The following is a 17,553-nucleotide window of genomic DNA, read 5'->3' on the forward strand; positions in this document are numbered from 1 at the left end:
TGCATCGACCTCGATCTCCGGCGAGCTGCAAGTTCCGTCACCAACTGTTCTAAGCTTTAACCACCCGGCACATCCCTGTGGTTTCGTCGAGTTTCATCTACCAGTTATCGAGTATCTTGGATCTGGACTACGGCGCATCGCTTCTGTCTTCGATCTACGGTATTCACCAGTTATCCCGCCTTGATTAATCTCGCATCGGCTGATATTTATCTGTTCTATCGTCTTGCCGTTTACGACATATTAATTATTATTAATTCTGTCGGAATAGACGATAGATCTATTTTTAATAGCCTGTTGCATCTTGATCTTGGCCATCCTTCGAGTGTTGTTGGGAGTAAGTTCCGTTATGATTGGATTCATCGGCTAGCGGGGTTCAGATTAATGTCCTGCTAAATATTTCTAGACTGCAACTACCGGGCGCATCGCTGTGGTTTCACCTGGAAGTATTGGTGGTGACGTTAGCTTAGATCTCATCGGCTTGTGGCTCTAGCTATGGTGGAGCAACAACTCAACAGCATCGTGTTTTCTATCGGCCGTATGGCCGATGGTTATTGTAAATTATATTAAATCGGCTGGATGGCCGATGAATCACTCACATTCATCAAGGTACTGGAATCGGCTTCACAGCCGATATATTTGTCATGATTTATTTTGTTGCACCATTATCGCTACTGTGCCAAGATTATATCGGCCTGATCGGCCGGTTGCCTCGGACTTCACAATAACTATCATCTCCTTGTCAGTTGAATGGTCAAACTGACTGGCACGCCCGCGCACACCATGCGCGCCGATTTGGATTCTGTACTGGAGTTAAGCAGATCTCCCAGGTCCTCATGTGCTGATGCAGGGTCCACCACCACCAGGATTTTGCGTCAACAATAACTTTTTATTTGGAAAACATTTTATGTATAAGTTTTACTTTCTTCGAGAAGTTTTTCTGGTTGTATCGTTGACTTTTTTTTGTTAAAGGGGCCGTGGTGGAACGCTGGCGTGGAAAATGCGTGACGATTTTGAAGCTAAAAGGGGGAGCCCTTTGGAGCTGTGCGGGACCGTGGGGGGCGAATGTTTTTTTATTTTAACCTTTTTAATCTAAAATTTTATAAATAACCCGTTCCATTTTAAATTTATAGATTATACTTGTCGAGTTTGGCAACTTTAGAAGGTCATTAGCTAATTAAAATGGGGAATGAAATAGGCAAAGTGAGCTGTATTTTTATGCACTTAGGAGTGCAGGCACGCAGCTAGCAGTTGAACGTGGGCCGGTCACGCCATGTTGTCTGGCGTGACTGTGCTTCAGTCATGCCACATGGTTTGGCGTGACAAGCTCCGCCATGTCAGCGTCACGTCGCAGTCGATTTTTTCGTGCGCCATTGTGTCAGATTGGTCACGCTATTGTATGTGGCATGACTAAGTATTAGTTGCGCCATGAAGCTTGGCGTGACCAAAAGCGTTACTTCTTGGACATTTAGATCTGAATAGGTTATTTATAAAATTTTAGATTAAAAAGGGTTAAAATAAAAAAAATTATGGGGGACATGGATGCCCGAAAATCGATGGCTGTGTACGCTCCTGGCGCGCGCCGATGTTGATCGAGGTGAAGCAGTGATTCGTGAAGAGGTGAAGACTGAAGAGGGTCACAAAGATCTCTCACACAAGTGGGCTGCCGATGGACTGACAATTGCAATTGCCCCATGGGTCTCAATGTTTCTAGCCCAGATAGCAACCACGAGAAAAAACACACATCAGGTGCGCAGCTTCATTCACCGTGAAGTCTAAAAACATTTTGGTGGCTAATGTGATGGTGGGCTAGATTGGGACATCAATAAGGTAAAAAAGCAAGATCAACCTCCTACCCCGTATGTTAAAAAAGGCTTTAAGGCAAGTTTTTCTTAGAATAAACCAGGCCCGAAGCCATGGCTAGATTTGGGCCTAAGCCCAACATTGTGAAGTTGTGCTACCAACAATATCTCTACGGCATCAAATTATAGTTTTTGTAAAAATGAGAAAAATATGCAAACTTTTGTGTGAATCAATCAGACTCGACCTCGACATGTGTGCTCGTGATTTCTTGAATTTATTTTAGAAAGAAATTATAGTAAACGCATGCTCAAGTGGGTCACCGTGTGCGTGTGACAACATGATCACGTTTTTACGTCTAACCATGTAACTGACAAAACATGCACGCCCTCAACCAAACCTAAGTCGACTGTGCATATGGTCCAGAAGAACTTTGAAGAGCTGATGTACTGAGGCTCCTCTGCCCTTGCAATGATGCGATCCATGCATGACAGCGCATAATGCATACATATATCATCTCTCTGGAAGCTTCCTAGCACCCTGTCCGGCTGTCCCTGATCGATGTGATCATCTTATTGCGAGGCACCACATGCAGCATCACTACTTCTCCACCAATATGGCCAGTATCATTTGGGTAACAGAGACAAACAAATTTTTTTTCCTCTCTCGTATCTGTTGATCTCAGAAAAAGAAAAATACTGGCACTCCTCAGAGGAGCCACGAACAGGGGAGTTGTGCAGGCTCCTGTGACGTGCACATCAGCCACCGTGGTGAGCACAGGTGCTGAGATGATTAGGATGACATCATCATCATGGCTCGCCACTACCGGCTTGAGATTGATCCCACGAGAGCCTCCATGCATCTTGATCCACTGGCCTGTCATCTGGTACGACCTCTGCCTGCGTAGGGCACGACGTACTACGTGGATGACCGTGAGATCGAGAGCATCTCCTCTTCAGCCTTTTGCAGGACGTACGAGACGGCGGCGGTGGCGGCCATGCTCCTCTAGCGAAGTGCACACCGTTGCTGGGCTAGCTCCGGCGAGATGTGCCCCGGCCGGCCCGGCGGCCTCACCTCCACGTGCTCACACTGCTCACCGTGTGTGTGTCGCCATCGATGTCATATCCTGATTTTATTTGGATCTGGTCGACCGTTTCTTGGTCATCGTGGGGTGGGCTATTGTGTTGTCAAACCTGCATGATCGATCGGCGTGCATGCCAAAATGCCAGACACACCTAATATGCTTAACAGTGCGATCGGGGAGTGTGATGTGCACATGCACTATGGACCTCCCTCTGTGTGTGTGGGATGACCAAAGAGAAACAAAAAAGGGGGCGAATGCGGCGCCAAATCATGGATCCATGATCCCCCGTATAAATGTTGGTGGGGGTGACACGCACCTGTTGTGATGATCTTCCTTCTCTGCTGCTGTCCCAACGGGAGATAATTATGAGGTCATAATTAGGGTTTTGTTTCGCTGGTTTTGTTATTATAAATAAGAGAGCTGGGAGCAGTGCTAGGACTGGGAACAATGATGTGGCATTTGCAACAATCTCCTAGGCGGTAGCGATTGGTGACTGGTTTAGTGGTTTTGGTCGGCACTCAGGTGGCCAGTATCTTGATTACAGGGAGGAGGCTGCTTGCAGAAATTGCTTAACATCATCAACAGATATCGTGTTGCTAGTGTCGTCGTTAACGTGGCAAACACACATACTAGCAAAAAAGAAAAGAGCAGCAGGTTGTTCGCGAGCATTGTATTTGTACGATCAGTTCTAGTAGCAATCATACGCGCGCTATATAGCACAATGGGATTTTCATAAAGAGAAGAACTGAATGTTTGTGCAAATAGTGTGAAGATCCCATTATTGTACCATTGCGTTCTGAACTGATTGGTACATGTCTTATTTTTTTACTAGTGAGATGCACGTGTGATCTGCTGAGAGTTTCAAAAGCTTTGTGGTTCTGAATTTGTGGTGGTGGTTCGTGGTGATGCCGTGTTGCCATGCTTGTTTGTAGATGCGGTTTGACTCTAGCAGGTTTCCTTTATGTAGTTAATTATACTTAGTCCCTCTCTAGTGGAACTTTGTTGAACAACGTAACAGCTATAAAACCAGTAAAGTATATCCGCTTCTCTTTGGGCTGGACATTAAATAATCAAAGAAAGCTGAAAGTCATTAGTTATAAGTATGCAGGGACGATTAGAATCTAATTTATTTTTTCCTTGACGATGATGATGATGCATGGTTATATTATCGTAATGATGGCACTACATACGACACCTGTGTTAACATCCATTTTGACATATATATACTACATCCGTTTTGAAATACATAACGTTTAGAACAAGATAGAGGTAGTATCATATTTCCATGGTAGTCACTGGAAAACTCAGCATTCGTCCCGAGACTTAGTCCCGGTTAATTTTTTTGACCCGGTGTTAATATGAGCATTAGTACTGGGTCTAATGGCTAGTTCCCCGTAGTGCCCCGTGACCCCCTTTAGTACCGGGTGGAGGCTTCACCTGGTACTAAAGGTCACCCATTAGTACAGGTTGAAGCCTCCAACCGGTACTAATGTGCCTGAGGGCTTTTACCTCCAACCGGTACTAACTTCCCTCCTATAAATCAGGAGTCTTTTTTCTCCTGCTCGAGCCATTTCCTCCAGCTCGAGCTTCATCCATTCATGGCGAAATAGGGGAGGTGATGTCGGATTTTTGACCATTTCATGGGGATTTCACTCATTCAAGTGTTCTAAAGGTTAGAAACTTCATCCTCCCTTGATACATGGTTAGTATACTAAGTTTTATGCTTTAGAGCTAGAATAATTTGGGATTTTTAGAAAAAAACTACAATGGAGAAAATTTTCACTTATATGCATGTGTTATATATATTTGAGCTACAATTTTTTGGATGCTATGATTAATATGAGGTTAGAGGAATAATTTCATAGTTTACTCCTTTACAAATATGAGCTAAATAATTTGTGGGAAAAAATATAATTTTTTTCATATTTTAGTCATTTGCAAATATGAGCAAGATAAATTGTGGTACATAGAGATACTAAGATTAAATAGAGTTATGTAATTAGTTATTTTTAGAATAAGCTACAATGGAGAAAAATTTCATTTATATGTTATGTTTGAGCTAAATAAATTGTGGGGATAAAATGTAATTTGTTTGTAGTTTAGTCATTTGCAAATTAGTTCAGAGTATATGAGTCTATCCATGGCTTTATAGGTCCCAAGCGTATAACCGACCACGAATTCAGAGTACGTATACAAATTTCTTAACAATAAATTAGTTCTAATTATGAAGATCCATTGATCTAATATAATAATATTTGCTAATGATATAGATTATGCACATGAAGGAAGAACTCCTCGAGACGGAAAAAATTAGGGCAATTCAAGAACAACTTAGTGGATTTTTTCTAGATGAGGTAGTAAATCTGTGTCACCGTGAGGACTTAGGTTCAGAATAGTTGATCCAGAATGTTGAACTTAGAAAGTTGATGCAATGTAATATTATTCATATATGTGTATGCACAGTATGTCTATATATAATATTATCTCAAATGTAATATTATAGTTCAAATACAACTTTATATATATTAATGTATTAGAATTATACTAGTATAAGTAAATGAAATAAATATGAAATACTAATATAGAATAAAGAAACAGAAAAGAAAATGAGAAAAGAAACAGAAAAGAAAAAAGAATTTAGTAAAGAAAAAAGAATTTAGTACCGATTGGTATAAACAACCGATACTAAAGCCCCCCTTTTAGGTTATTTGAAACGGGCCTCATTTAGTACCGAAGTAGCAATACCGGTTGCACAACCGGTATTAAAGAGGGGTTAAGATCCGGTACTGAAGGTGCTTTCCCAACGGTGTAGCTCACTTACTGGCCCATAAAACGACGTTCTTGTTGGTCTAGCTAGATACACAAATCCTATCCTTAATTAGTTTGCTACATGGCCTGATCAAATAATTTGGATCCCTCATTATATTTGCCAGAGATTTGCATCCACTCGGGCTCCGGCAACTACACTACTGGGTATGAACGCCTTCCTTGGCCGAAATAAATTAGGTACTACCCAACGATGTGATATGTCACATATACACACGCCTCAACTTTGCCGGAAAACGGCATTGGCCTAATTTGTGATGGTCTGTGCAGGGCTAGCGCGTTCTTCTTCTTCTTCAACTCCAGCTTGTGCTTTCTACTTCATCAGTTCCAGGTGCAAATAATCATCGAAACATCGAAGTTATTTTTTATTCCTTGATCAATTTGCCTTACTGAAAATTGCACCAGGCAATTATCGAGGTAAACAAACTAGCTACGAAGCTATAACGTACTCCTCCAAACATGAATACTTGCTTGGACCAAACATCCTTCTAGTCAAATTGCTCACCGTCAATAGTTTTCAAAATATTTATTGGAAACATAAAACTCATGTATGTGTAGAATTGTCTTGATAAGCACACGCTTTCATATTCTCATACATTTACCCCGTCTTATAACTATATTCCTACAAAAAGAGAGAGTCAAAGTTACACCTTGAAAACCAGAAGTCTAAAGCATAAATTAATTTTGACCAGAGGCAATATAAGGTTTTTATTTTAGGAAAAGCAAAAGGTTCTAGCATATGATTTTTTTTAATGTACCCACACCATACATGCACATATATGTACAGACATAAAGTACATTAACAAAAAATTTCAATGTGGATGTAATATCACCTCTCAGCATGTGATTTTTTTAAACAACTGAACTTTAGCACACATTCTAAGGGTTATATTTTTAATATCATTGCATATAGAAAGCGGTTTCAATTCCATATTTTTTTTAAAAAAAGTAAGCTTAAATCACATATTTTGACTAATTTGACATGGGAAAACTTTTGTTGAAAACTGATCAGTCTATGTTTACAATAGGTCGTTGACTCGAGCACGCGCCATCCATCCATCACATCCCTCATGACCAAACATCTGGTATTTTTCCAGCATATGCATATGCTAAATCTCGCTAAGTGCTACCGACAGATCCAGGCTTAGGTACGGTGCTAATTGTACTTCCATCCGAGCATCACCAACGCCTGATGACCTACAGGCAACAAAGTGCAGAGGCAGCAAAACGAGATCTCTCTCCCACTACCACTACCACTGCCGGCAGAAACCAGTGGACGATGGATCAACCGTGTGATGAATCGATCTGCTTTCCATGGCGGATCCGACCGAACCCGGCCATATGGCCCGCCGGCGGCCGCTGCTGGCGACGACGGATCCATCTCGCACCCGAATGACCCGATCACGGCGCAGCAGTGGCTAGTGGATGCCAGTGCGAAGCTGCGTCCATGCACGCCCTTCGTACGTGGCCGTGATCCCGCCCGTTTCTGGTGCTCGGTGCATGGCCGCGCGCGACCACCTTTTCGCGCCAAAAAAAGCTACCACCACCACCACCGTACCTATAGGTAGCTGCCTAGCTAGGGGTTAGGACAGCAAGAGAGGTAGCAGCGGCAGCAAAAGCTTTTGCATGCCTGTCGTTCCTCTTCCGCCTCCGACCGGTAATTCCTAAGCGACACATAATGTGCTCGTTTGACCTCCGCTGATGTGACCCCTGATCGTCCACTAATATAATGCACTCGCTTAGCTTCGCTAATCCTGCGTCAGCTGCCTATATAAGCCCCTCTCCATCTGTCAAGGCCTGACTAATAAGGCTATAGCTGCTCGCATTCTTCAACTTAACTCTACCCTATATCTCTCTACAAAGCAGAGGAAGAGAGATAGAGAGAGAAGCTTCAATTCATCAGTGCGTGGCCATGGCGACGGCGGCGAGGAAGGTGTCGGTCCCGGCCATCCTGCTGGTGCTGTCCGTCCTCTCCTGCCTGCTCCTCGTCCACGGTTTGTACGGCTTGCTCGAGCTCTTCGGCCCGCCGGACCTCTCGCCGGAGGCCACGCTGCTGACCTTTGCCTTGTGTTTCCTCCTCCTCCTTGCAGCGGCCGCGGCGGGCAACCGGAGGGCTCTGCTGCCGAGGGAGGCGGCCGGTAGTGGCGTCCTGCCGACCACGGCGGAGGAGGCCGCGGTGGGAGCTGGGGAGCCGCATCATCATCAGCTCGCCGACGAGGAGACGGACGAGGCGGAGGCGGCGGCGAGGAGGGCCGGGCTCCTGCAGACGCAGGACTACCCGGGGTCCGGCGCCAACAGCCGCCACGATCCGCGGAACCCGCACTGAGATCCGTGCAGGACGATGGCCCCGCCTCGCACCTTGCACAACACACACACATATACATACACGTAGTATAACACGCATGTTCAATCATCCATAATTTTGCCATGCAAAGTACGCACATATATACTGCACAACATGATATAAATTTAATTCATCTCATGATCAAACAATAAGCTATATACTATATAGCATCGAATGTACTTGCATCTTGTTTACCAGTGCTAGCAGTTTGTAATCAACCCTAGCATGTTGAATTAAGCATGTTGCATATGTGTCATCCGTATGTGTACCTCCAATCCAAGTGAACAATAATGAATAAACCAAATTTACCAGGTTGTTTTAATTCATTTTCACATCTCTGTTGCGTAGGAAAAGCCTCCAATTTCGAGCACATTTTCAGCATATTTCGCTGTCACAGCCTCACAGGTTTCTAAAAGCAAATTCGCTTTCTAGAATTCTAGTGGCTTTTTATTTGCAAATCAGAAGGGCGTCGCACCTTTTGCAATGCTTATGCGGGCTTAATCTGACGCTTTGTGCGCGTACGGATGACTATTTCCACATGGGCTGCGGATGCAAAAATGAGAGACCCATCCTGGACCGGGCTGCTAAGTGGGCTTTGTATCTTGGACTCGACCTTTTCCTCGGGGGCCGGATTCAACATTTCAGAGCTTGGAATGCTACACTCGAGTCACGAGACACGCGCCGTTTTGAACAAACAAAACAAAACTAGGGCCATGTTTAGTTACTCCCAACTCCCAACTTTGACACTATGCAAAAAGAAGATTCCCCATCACATCAAACTTGCGGTACATGCATGGAGTACTAAATGTAGATGAAATTAAAAACTAATTGCACAGTTTTGTTGTACTTTGCGAGACGAATCTTTTGAGCCTAATTAGTCAATATTTGGACAATAATTCACAAATACAAACGAAACGCTACAGTGTGCTACAGTACTGTAACAGTAATTTGGCACCTCCCAAATTCCCCAACTAAACACGGCCTAGCTTGTTTCCAGGTGTACCATGTATTTGTAACTGCAGATAAAATCTGTCCTGGTGTCTTACGTGCGAAGGCAAACTCAGCCATTTTATATGATCGACGACAATTTGTTCTTCCGGGAAAAAAACATTGGTTTGTCATCAAATCCCGAGACAAAAAGGAGTGAAGAACAAGATTGATGTAACCTACAGCCTTTACACATAACTGTATCTGGTTTGTATGGTGACGTTTGTGTTCCGTCCACCTGAAAAGAATATACATTCAGCGCCAGCCAAAAAAAGTACTCCATTCTGAAATGAGTGTATTTCTAGCTATTTTATCTGGACAAGTGTTTGTTAATACATAGCCAAAAATGCATTCTATTTGGGATAGAAGAAGTATACTTAAGCGATTTGTGATGTGACTACGAAAGTTGTTGTCTTATCGGTGATAGTGAGTAGGAGGACGAGTGAGTTTTCGTTCTGGTGCATAGATTCAACCCTACCGTAGAAAGATTCAACCTGTTTGCCTGATTATGTTTAGTATCTTTTTTTTTAAGCTAGTTTAGGAGCTGGGATATTTTAAATCAACCATTATCTCTAAATCAGGAGCGGATCCAGTTCTTGATGTAGGGGCTCATCTTCCCCTCGTTCTTCTTCCCTCCTCTCTTTCTCTTCTTCCTCTTCATCCATGATTACAATTTTTTTTTTGGGGGTTGGACGGGGGCTCTAGCATCCACGATGGATCCACCCCTGTCTAAAACCAAGCCACAATAATTTAGATTAAAATTTGTCCGATCCAACAATTTAGTTGATATGAAAGAAGAAAACGATGAACATGAGTGAATTTACTTAAAAAAGAGGAAATGAAGGATGAATGATCGCTACTACTGCTGTAATCTTACGTGTAAATGACATTGTGTCGAGGAAAACCTTCAAGATAAAAATATACATCATTACATTATATTGTGTCTTATCTAAGCTTAATATAGCATGTTAGTTTTAACTTACAGTTGCTAAGTTGTAGTCTAATTGCACAACACAAAGTTCAAACAAACGTCCATAATTTAACATCATATCATAAAAATCTAGCCCCTACATTAGAACAATCCAGCGATAGGAGTTCAAACTTCAAACAAACATCCATAATTTAACACCATATTATAAAAATCTATCCCCTGGATTAAAACATTCTAGCAATATGTGTTATAGTTATAATATATTATACGTGATAATCCTATAAGGTTATAGTACCTCCTCACAGAAAAATGGCAAAAACCAGTAATAAGTTCAACCATCATCATATCCACATTGGAATCGTCCCATTCGTAATAACTTTGGAACTGCGAAATAGATTTGCAAAAAAAAATACGCAGTATACGAATGATACGTACTCCATGTTTTGTATTCTACCGACGGGGGTACTGTACACAAACAACACAGAGCACACTCGCCTCCGGGGTCCGGGCACCAGGACTCAACTCGTTCCAGTCCCCTGATAGGCGGAGACGGCCCGGCCTGAAGAACGGCCCGGACTCGAGCGAGCCACCGCCGATCCGCCGCTCCTGACCCTCCTCCGTGCGCCGCGCAGGCATGAGGCTCCTCCTCGTCGCTGCCCTCTTCCTCTGCGCCTCCGCGGCGGCTGCGTCCAAGCCGCCACTCGACACCCTCGGCATCCCCCCGCAAGGTTCGCCCGGATCTGCCCACGCCTGCACTGCTGCCTTCTCCCCTCTCTCTCTCTAGTGCCTTCCGTAGATGTGGTTCTTGATTCGGCGCTGTTGGGGGATGCAGATGAGGCGTACTACAAGGGCGGAGTGATCAAGTGCAGGGACGGATCGGGCAGGTTCTCCAGGGACCAGCTCAACGACGATTTCTGCGACTGCCCCGACGGCACCGACGAGCCTGGTACTGCCTCACTCTTCTTGCCTCAAAAGGTGTTTTCTTTTCTGGGTTTGATTTCCCCGGGCTTGCTCTGTTAGCCTTCGTGGTTTCGTAACATCTGCGTGTTAGTTTTGAATTTTGGGAGTTTGGGATCTATGCAGTTGAAGAGATTTGCTAAAGTTGCGTTCTTGTTGGAATTGCGGGAGCGCCACTAAACAGTTGAATTATGTTCCTCTTCCATGCAGGGACATCCGCGTGCCCTGAGGGGAAATTCTACTGCAAGAATGCAGGCCACACTCCAGTCACCATATTCTCGTCACGAGTGAATGACGGCATTTGTGGTAAGTGGATCGTAGTTGATGGCATTTTTGATTTAATTGATTGCTTATTTTGTTAAATAATGATGCATGAACAAAGGCTAGAAACCACGGTAGTCGTTGGAGCTCAACATATACTGCTCGCTTTGGCGAAATCCCACTAGGCTATTCTAATTCTCTGTATTTCTTCCTTCCTGCCTTCTAGATTGCTGTGATGGGAGCGACGAATATGATAGCAATGTGACCTGTAAGAACACTTGCTGGGAGGCTGGCAAGGCGGCAAGAGAGAAATTGAAGAAGAAAATCGCTACGTACAAAAGCGGTGTCGTTATTCGGAAACAGGAAGTTGAAAAGGCAAAAGAGGCTGTTGCTAAAGATGAAGCGGAGCTAGCAAAGTTGAAGGGTGAAGAGAAATTACTCCAAGGACTTGTCGACAGGCTCAAAGGTGTTGTCTTTGTATCCATTGATCTTGAGCCATTTGCCAATGAGTGATATGTCAAACAAATGCTAACATTTTATGGAATAGTTTTAATGTTGAAGTAAGGCTTTCTATCTATGCAGAGCAAAAGAGATTAATAGAGAAGGCAGAGGAAGAAGAGCGTCTAAGGAAAGAGAAGGAAGAGAAGAGAATAAAAGAAGAAGCTGAAAAGAAAGCCACTGTGGAAAAGAAAGCACAGGATGCTTCTCAGGAAGTAGATTCTAAGGAAACTGACCCCCCTGTGCAAGAAGATGAAAGCAAGGTTGGCATTTCATTCTATGTTTGTGTTGCCTTCCGAACTACCTTTTCCTTTGTTGATTACACTTACCTCAGTTTGAACATGTTACATGTATTCCTTCTCTGTGACATTAAATATATAAAATTGACCTTAAGTTGGGTGTTTGAATGATTAGCATGTAATGTGAATTTGTATTGTGCTTATTATGCATGGTAGAGTAGAACCGTTGTTCGAGTGACTATGGGTTTAATTATCACATCATTAATAACATTACTAATGAAGAATCTATAGCTTCATAATTCTCTGATCATTCAGCATTCCACTAAAACAATAAACCTTAAAGTGTCGTCTAATTTTGAAGCTACCTATATGCCCTGGAGTACACTGGTGTTTCCACAATTGTTATTTAGTATGTTGTTGAGTCACAGTTCACAAGGATGCTCCATTATTGTGAAACATAGAGCGACCATTGTAGAACATATGCAGTAACCTGTAATCCTCTGCATGTTTACTAGAAACCTTGTATATTTAAACTGTTCAACTGCAATATATTACTTTGTTTTATCTGTTGAACATAGGTAGCTGAACAACACGATGGGCATGCCACGAACCATGACAATCATGTAGCAGAAAGCGGGATATCTGTTGAGCAGGTATATTCTGATCTTTGGTATTACAAAATCAAGAGTCTATTGTTAGCATGTCTTGTGAAAAATTGACGAATAATATGTGTTGGTCTTATATTTCAGCATGGTTCTGAAAGCCAAGGTGATAGTGGAACTGTAGATGAATCACCACCGAAGGAGTCTGCAACTACTTCAGAACAGGTTTATATATTAACCTGCTTTGCAGATCACTCATGTTATTTCCCCTTTTAAATCAATGTATCATGCTCTATATGAGAAGTAATAGATATCATTTTGCTGGTCTTCTCCCTACTAGGAGTTGAACCTGTATAAAACCAGTTTACTTCCAATCTTATAACTCTGTAATAATATCCATGTGCTTCTTTATTTATTTTCAACTTTTTACCGTTTTAGAGCTATGTTCTCATCTTTCAGGTTCTTCCAATTCTGAGAGCCAGTAACTGTACTAATTAGTTGGTTATTGTGGATTGAATTCGAATTCCTGTAATGGTTCATGTGCATTTTTCTAATATGTACAAATTAGTCATTACAATTAATCTACTTGGCAAGTTGCTTTAACCAGCTTACTAGCCTAAGTTTTAAACGGCCTTTGGCTATTCTTTGTAGTGATTAGTTAGGAAAATTTGTCAATTTCAAATATAAGGATGTGAAATTTGTCAATTTCAAATATTAGCTGTTCTTACTCTCTGCTGGATATTCATATGTTTAGTCATTTGTTGGCTAGATCCTGATACCTTAGAAGATATATCCGTTCTAGCACTTTTAATTTGCATATCATCCTCCTTCAGTTACACATAGAGACATTATCTGTATTACTTATACTAGCAAAGCAAGATAAAAGTTACAACATAGAAACAAAAAGAACACAGTAGGGTACGCTTGGGCAATAACTTAAATTATTGTATTGGGAATTCATCGTGATATATGAAGCATTGTGCTGATAAATTTCAGGATCCTAGCTCTGACAATCCTGAGGGTTTGTCAAGGGAGGAGTTAGGTCGTATGGTGGCTTCTCGCTGGACTGGAGAGAGTGTAAATGAGGTTAGTAAAGAAGATAAGGGACATGAAGATGAACCTGAAATACCAGAACCAGCAGAAGAATCACTTGAAGATGAATCAGAAATACCAGAACCCGCCGAAGAAAATTATGTTGGTTATCATTCAGAAATTGAGGACGACAGGCATAAATATGACGATGAAGAGTTCGATCATGAATCAGAAGATGAATATGTTGATGATCATGATGAGCATGTTGAATCTTATAAATCTGATGATGACCGGAAAGGTGATCACCATCCAGGTAGGGTAGTATGACCTGACTATTATTCTTGTTGTATTTATGGCATTATGATTTTTAAATACTTATTTGTTGTTTCAGATTTAACTGCATCAGAACATTCCTCGTGGATGAACAAAATTCAGCAGACTGTACAAAATGTTCTTCAAAAATTCAACTTTTTCAAGACCCCTGTGGATTTATCAGGTAATTTGTATGTGTGTCTTTCTAATTGGCCGATTCTTAATGGGTCATGAGGGGATGCTATAATACTTGCATATCTATTTTTTTAGAGGCTTCTCGTGTTCGCAAGGAGTATGATGATGCCAGCTCAAAGCTTTCAAAAATCCAGTCCAAGATATCCACACTATCTGAGAAGCTAAAACACGACTTTGGTAAGTGTCACTTGAAACTTTGTTCAATATGTGATTGAGTGTCCTGCCTGTTGTATATTAGAATTTAGCTACAATGGATTTCTGTAATTTGTCTCACATCAAATGTTGCTTCTGGTTGTCAATAGTAACTATCGCTTAGCAAATGCACCCTATTTTTCATGTTCTTGAATACATTGACAATTGTTTGAACTTTTGGTGGAAAAGCTGCCATCAAAATGCCTAAAAAACAACTCTCAGAAGATTTGGCAATGAAGTACCTCCAAGATAAAATAAAGAGCATGTTTCAAAATTTCTGTTGGATATGTTTGGTCTACGAGCTGGGAGTCCTCGAGTTATAGAATTCCTTTGTAATACCAAATACCTTCAGTGCATCATTACTTTTGAATTTTAAGTGCTAAAGAACAATATTTTTGTCCAGTACTTTTAGTATCTGTTCTAGATGTGCTTCATCTTGTTAATTAGTGTAAATGTATCAAATACCTTCAGCGCATCTTTACCTTTGCACTTTAACAATATATGTTTGTCTGTACTACGAATTAGTAGCTGTTCTAGATGTGCTTCATCTTGTCTATTAGTCTACATGATACATGTCCTTTGTAGACTGTAGAGTACAAATGTCTATGGAATTGGAATTTATTGAAACAAAATATTCTTGTTAGGTAAGGACAAGGAGTTCTATTCCTTTTATGATCAGTGCTTTGAGAGCAAGGAGGGCAAGTACGTACACTCATCCAATCTCTCATCCCTCTGTTTTATCATTGTTTTTATTATTTGGTTCTCATTTGTGAACTGCATCTCTATGGATAGGTATACTTACAAGGTCTGTGCATACAAGAAAGCAACACAAGCTGAAGGACACAGTTCCACCAACCTGGGGTACGTTTAATATACTTCTTTGCTGAATTCTTACTGTCTTTCTATTTGTAAGTTAAATTCGACCACGTAGCCCTTTTGTTGTGTTCCTTCAAATAACGAATGAACCTAGTTTTTATTGAAGGGTCAGGATATGTTATGGACTCCCATGGAAGCACATTCTCATTGTTCCAAACTGTTAGCTTGTTCACAAAAGTAAATTTGCATATTAATAGGGTATCCTTCTAAATATATACAAGACTTTCAAATCGAGTGTAACAGTGTTATTTAAGAAAATGCACTGCATAGATCACCTAATTATGTTTTGGAAGGTGAAAAACACTCACTATTTAGATGCCAAGGAATTACTTGGTCGACTTTTTTTTTTATCAAATCTTTTTACATGAAATAATTTTTTCTGCCATCAGGCGTTGGGACAAATTTGAAGAATCATACCGAGTTATGCAGTTTTCAAACGGGGACCGATGCTGGAACGGCCCAGACCGAAGCCTGAAAGTATGTATCCCATGCATCCCCTTTCTGTTTTGCAGGTTGTAAATTCAACTCTTTTTTATTATTTACGCTCTCATGCAGGTTAGGCTTAGATGTGGGCTGAGCAATGAGCTTAATGATGTTGATGAGCCTAGCCGATGCGAGTATGTGTATTTCTACTGTTTCAGTTTCCATCTTTCCTTAAAATTTCGTACTACACCATCTTATACACCAATTTACATTGCAGGTATGTGGCTGTATTGTCAACTCCCGCACTTTGCGTTGAGGAGAAACTGAAGGTTTTTTCTTTCGTTCACAAATGTCTTAATTTCCCTTTTTTTTTGTGGAGAGATTTGGTCCTTATACAGTTAATTTGACAGGAGCTGCAAAACAAATTTGACGCCTTGTCTTCGAAACAGCCCGGGCATGACGAGCTCTAAACTCAAGGAACAATAAAAACAAATGTCATCAGGAAGCATAACTCTCAGTTACATTCATAACCATAAGAGTGGAAATCAACTAGGTATATGAACGAAAAACGATCAAGCTGGAGAAACCGGAATGCCTCATTTAGATCGCCACCGAGGCAATGCTAGCTAGCTCGCATAGAACATCTTTTTAGCTGAGCTTGGTAGGATGTTGCAATTTTCCAGCCTCATCCTGACTTGTCTGGTAGAGGCGACTGCAACTGAGCTTTTCTTTGTGATTTAACGGTGCTGCATTTATTCAGGGAAAGATGCCAGGCTGCTGTGTCTTGAGAACTTGTTATACATTTGATTAAAAACAGTGCATTCCAGAACCAGCATAATTTAAATGTCAGTTCCTCAGGTGGATTCACAGTAACAGTAATCTGTTATACCGTCGTAATTTGTTCTGCGCGGTCATTTGAAATTTGGGGAAACTGCCGTCGTACCGCTGTGCTGATGACACGTGGGCCAGGCCTTGTCAGAATGCCATTGTTACAGTGACACGTGGGGACCAGGCCTCTCATGGGCCATACTTAACTCAATGGCATATTGACATATTGTTGTTTTGAATTCCTAGGCCGGTGTACCATCGAAGCGTCCTGTATCCAGCTTCTGGAATAAAGTGCGGTCGCCAGCCAGTTTGAAATTCTCCATGGAAACACGGGTCCGGTCAGGTCAGAATACAGCGGCACCGGCACTCGGCTTGGGTCCAAAACACGCAGAGGCAAGGAGATTCAGGTGCGGACAGCCACCTTTCCGAAAGTCTGTCTGGCACCCAGCCCGACAGCGTCGTCGTAACGTGACAACAAACAGACAGAGATACCGTGGAAGACCTTTTTGGCAACTTGCCACTTGGCCACATCATTGGGTTGAATATTTGTGCGCCTTATATTTGAAAAAACAAATTGAATTCTATCTTCTTCTCAGAAACAAAAAGGAAACACAGTTTCACTTTCCGCTTTCAAACTATAAAGTCGGTCTCGCTTGGTTGAAAGAAATCAAGTATGAGCATTAGACTGTATATATCGAACCTGGGCGAGAAGCATGAATCGAACACCTACGCATGAGTCTATGATAGCGAATGGAAAACACAGAATTCGTTCAAACCATGGCCTCTCTATGGCCTGTACCTAGATCGGAGATTCTCAATGCAAGGTCTATGTATCGCATGGCCATCTTGACAGCATGGCAAATGATGGCACAAATTAAAAGAAAAGGCAGCTAGATGCAAAATCGTACGAATTCTCAACAATGTAGTTGGTTTTTTTTTCTCAACAATGTAGTTGATTGTTTCGTTAATGCTCGACTACCGCTTCAAGTTTTGTTCCTCCTCTTAGGACGTCTCTAAACACATCTGCTAGTTAGGGGGCGTTTGGTTCCCTTTGCTTATTTTTAAGCAAGTGTCACATCAATGTTTAGATACTAATTAGGAGTATTAAACGTAGGCTATTTATAAAACCCATTACATAAGTGGAGGCTAAACAGCGAGACGAACCTATT

The 17,553-nt window shown here is 41.8% G+C and overlaps 2 protein-coding genes across 2 annotated transcripts; both read left to right on the forward strand.

Annotated features, from left to right (window-relative positions):
* Nucleotides 1–7,496: 7,496 nt before the first annotated feature.
* LOC101777043 lies at nucleotides 7,497–8,375 on the forward strand. The gene is made up of 2 exons (XM_004967631.3): nucleotides 7,497–7,701; nucleotides 7,798–8,375. Exons 1-2 carry the CDS (start codon nucleotides 7,620–7,622, stop codon nucleotides 8,031–8,033), a joined length of 318 nt encoding a protein of 105 aa, XP_004967688.1. The 5' UTR covers nucleotides 7,497–7,619; the 3' UTR covers nucleotides 8,034–8,375.
* Nucleotides 8,376–10,457: 2,082 nt separating this feature from the next.
* On the forward strand, nucleotides 10,458–16,429 carry LOC101777457 (glucosidase 2 subunit beta). Its single transcript, XM_004967632.3, has 16 exons — nucleotides 10,458–10,697; nucleotides 10,802–10,915; nucleotides 11,137–11,232; nucleotides 11,414–11,653; nucleotides 11,770–11,948; nucleotides 12,503–12,577; nucleotides 12,674–12,751; nucleotides 13,523–13,871; nucleotides 13,950–14,054; nucleotides 14,141–14,242; nucleotides 14,902–14,959; nucleotides 15,050–15,118; nucleotides 15,523–15,610; nucleotides 15,689–15,750; nucleotides 15,834–15,885; nucleotides 15,967–16,429. The coding sequence occupies exons 1-16, from the start codon at nucleotides 10,604–10,606 to the stop codon at nucleotides 16,024–16,026; spliced, it is 1,821 nt and encodes a 606-aa protein (XP_004967689.1). The 5' UTR covers nucleotides 10,458–10,603; the 3' UTR covers nucleotides 16,027–16,429.
* Nucleotides 16,430–17,553: the final 1,124 nt, after the last annotated feature.

The sequence above is a fragment of the Setaria italica genome, chromosome V (genome assembly GCF_000263155.2).
Source record: "Setaria italica strain Yugu1 chromosome V, Setaria_italica_v2.0, whole genome shotgun sequence".
NCBI lineage: Eukaryota > Viridiplantae > Streptophyta > Magnoliopsida > Poales > Poaceae > Setaria > Setaria italica.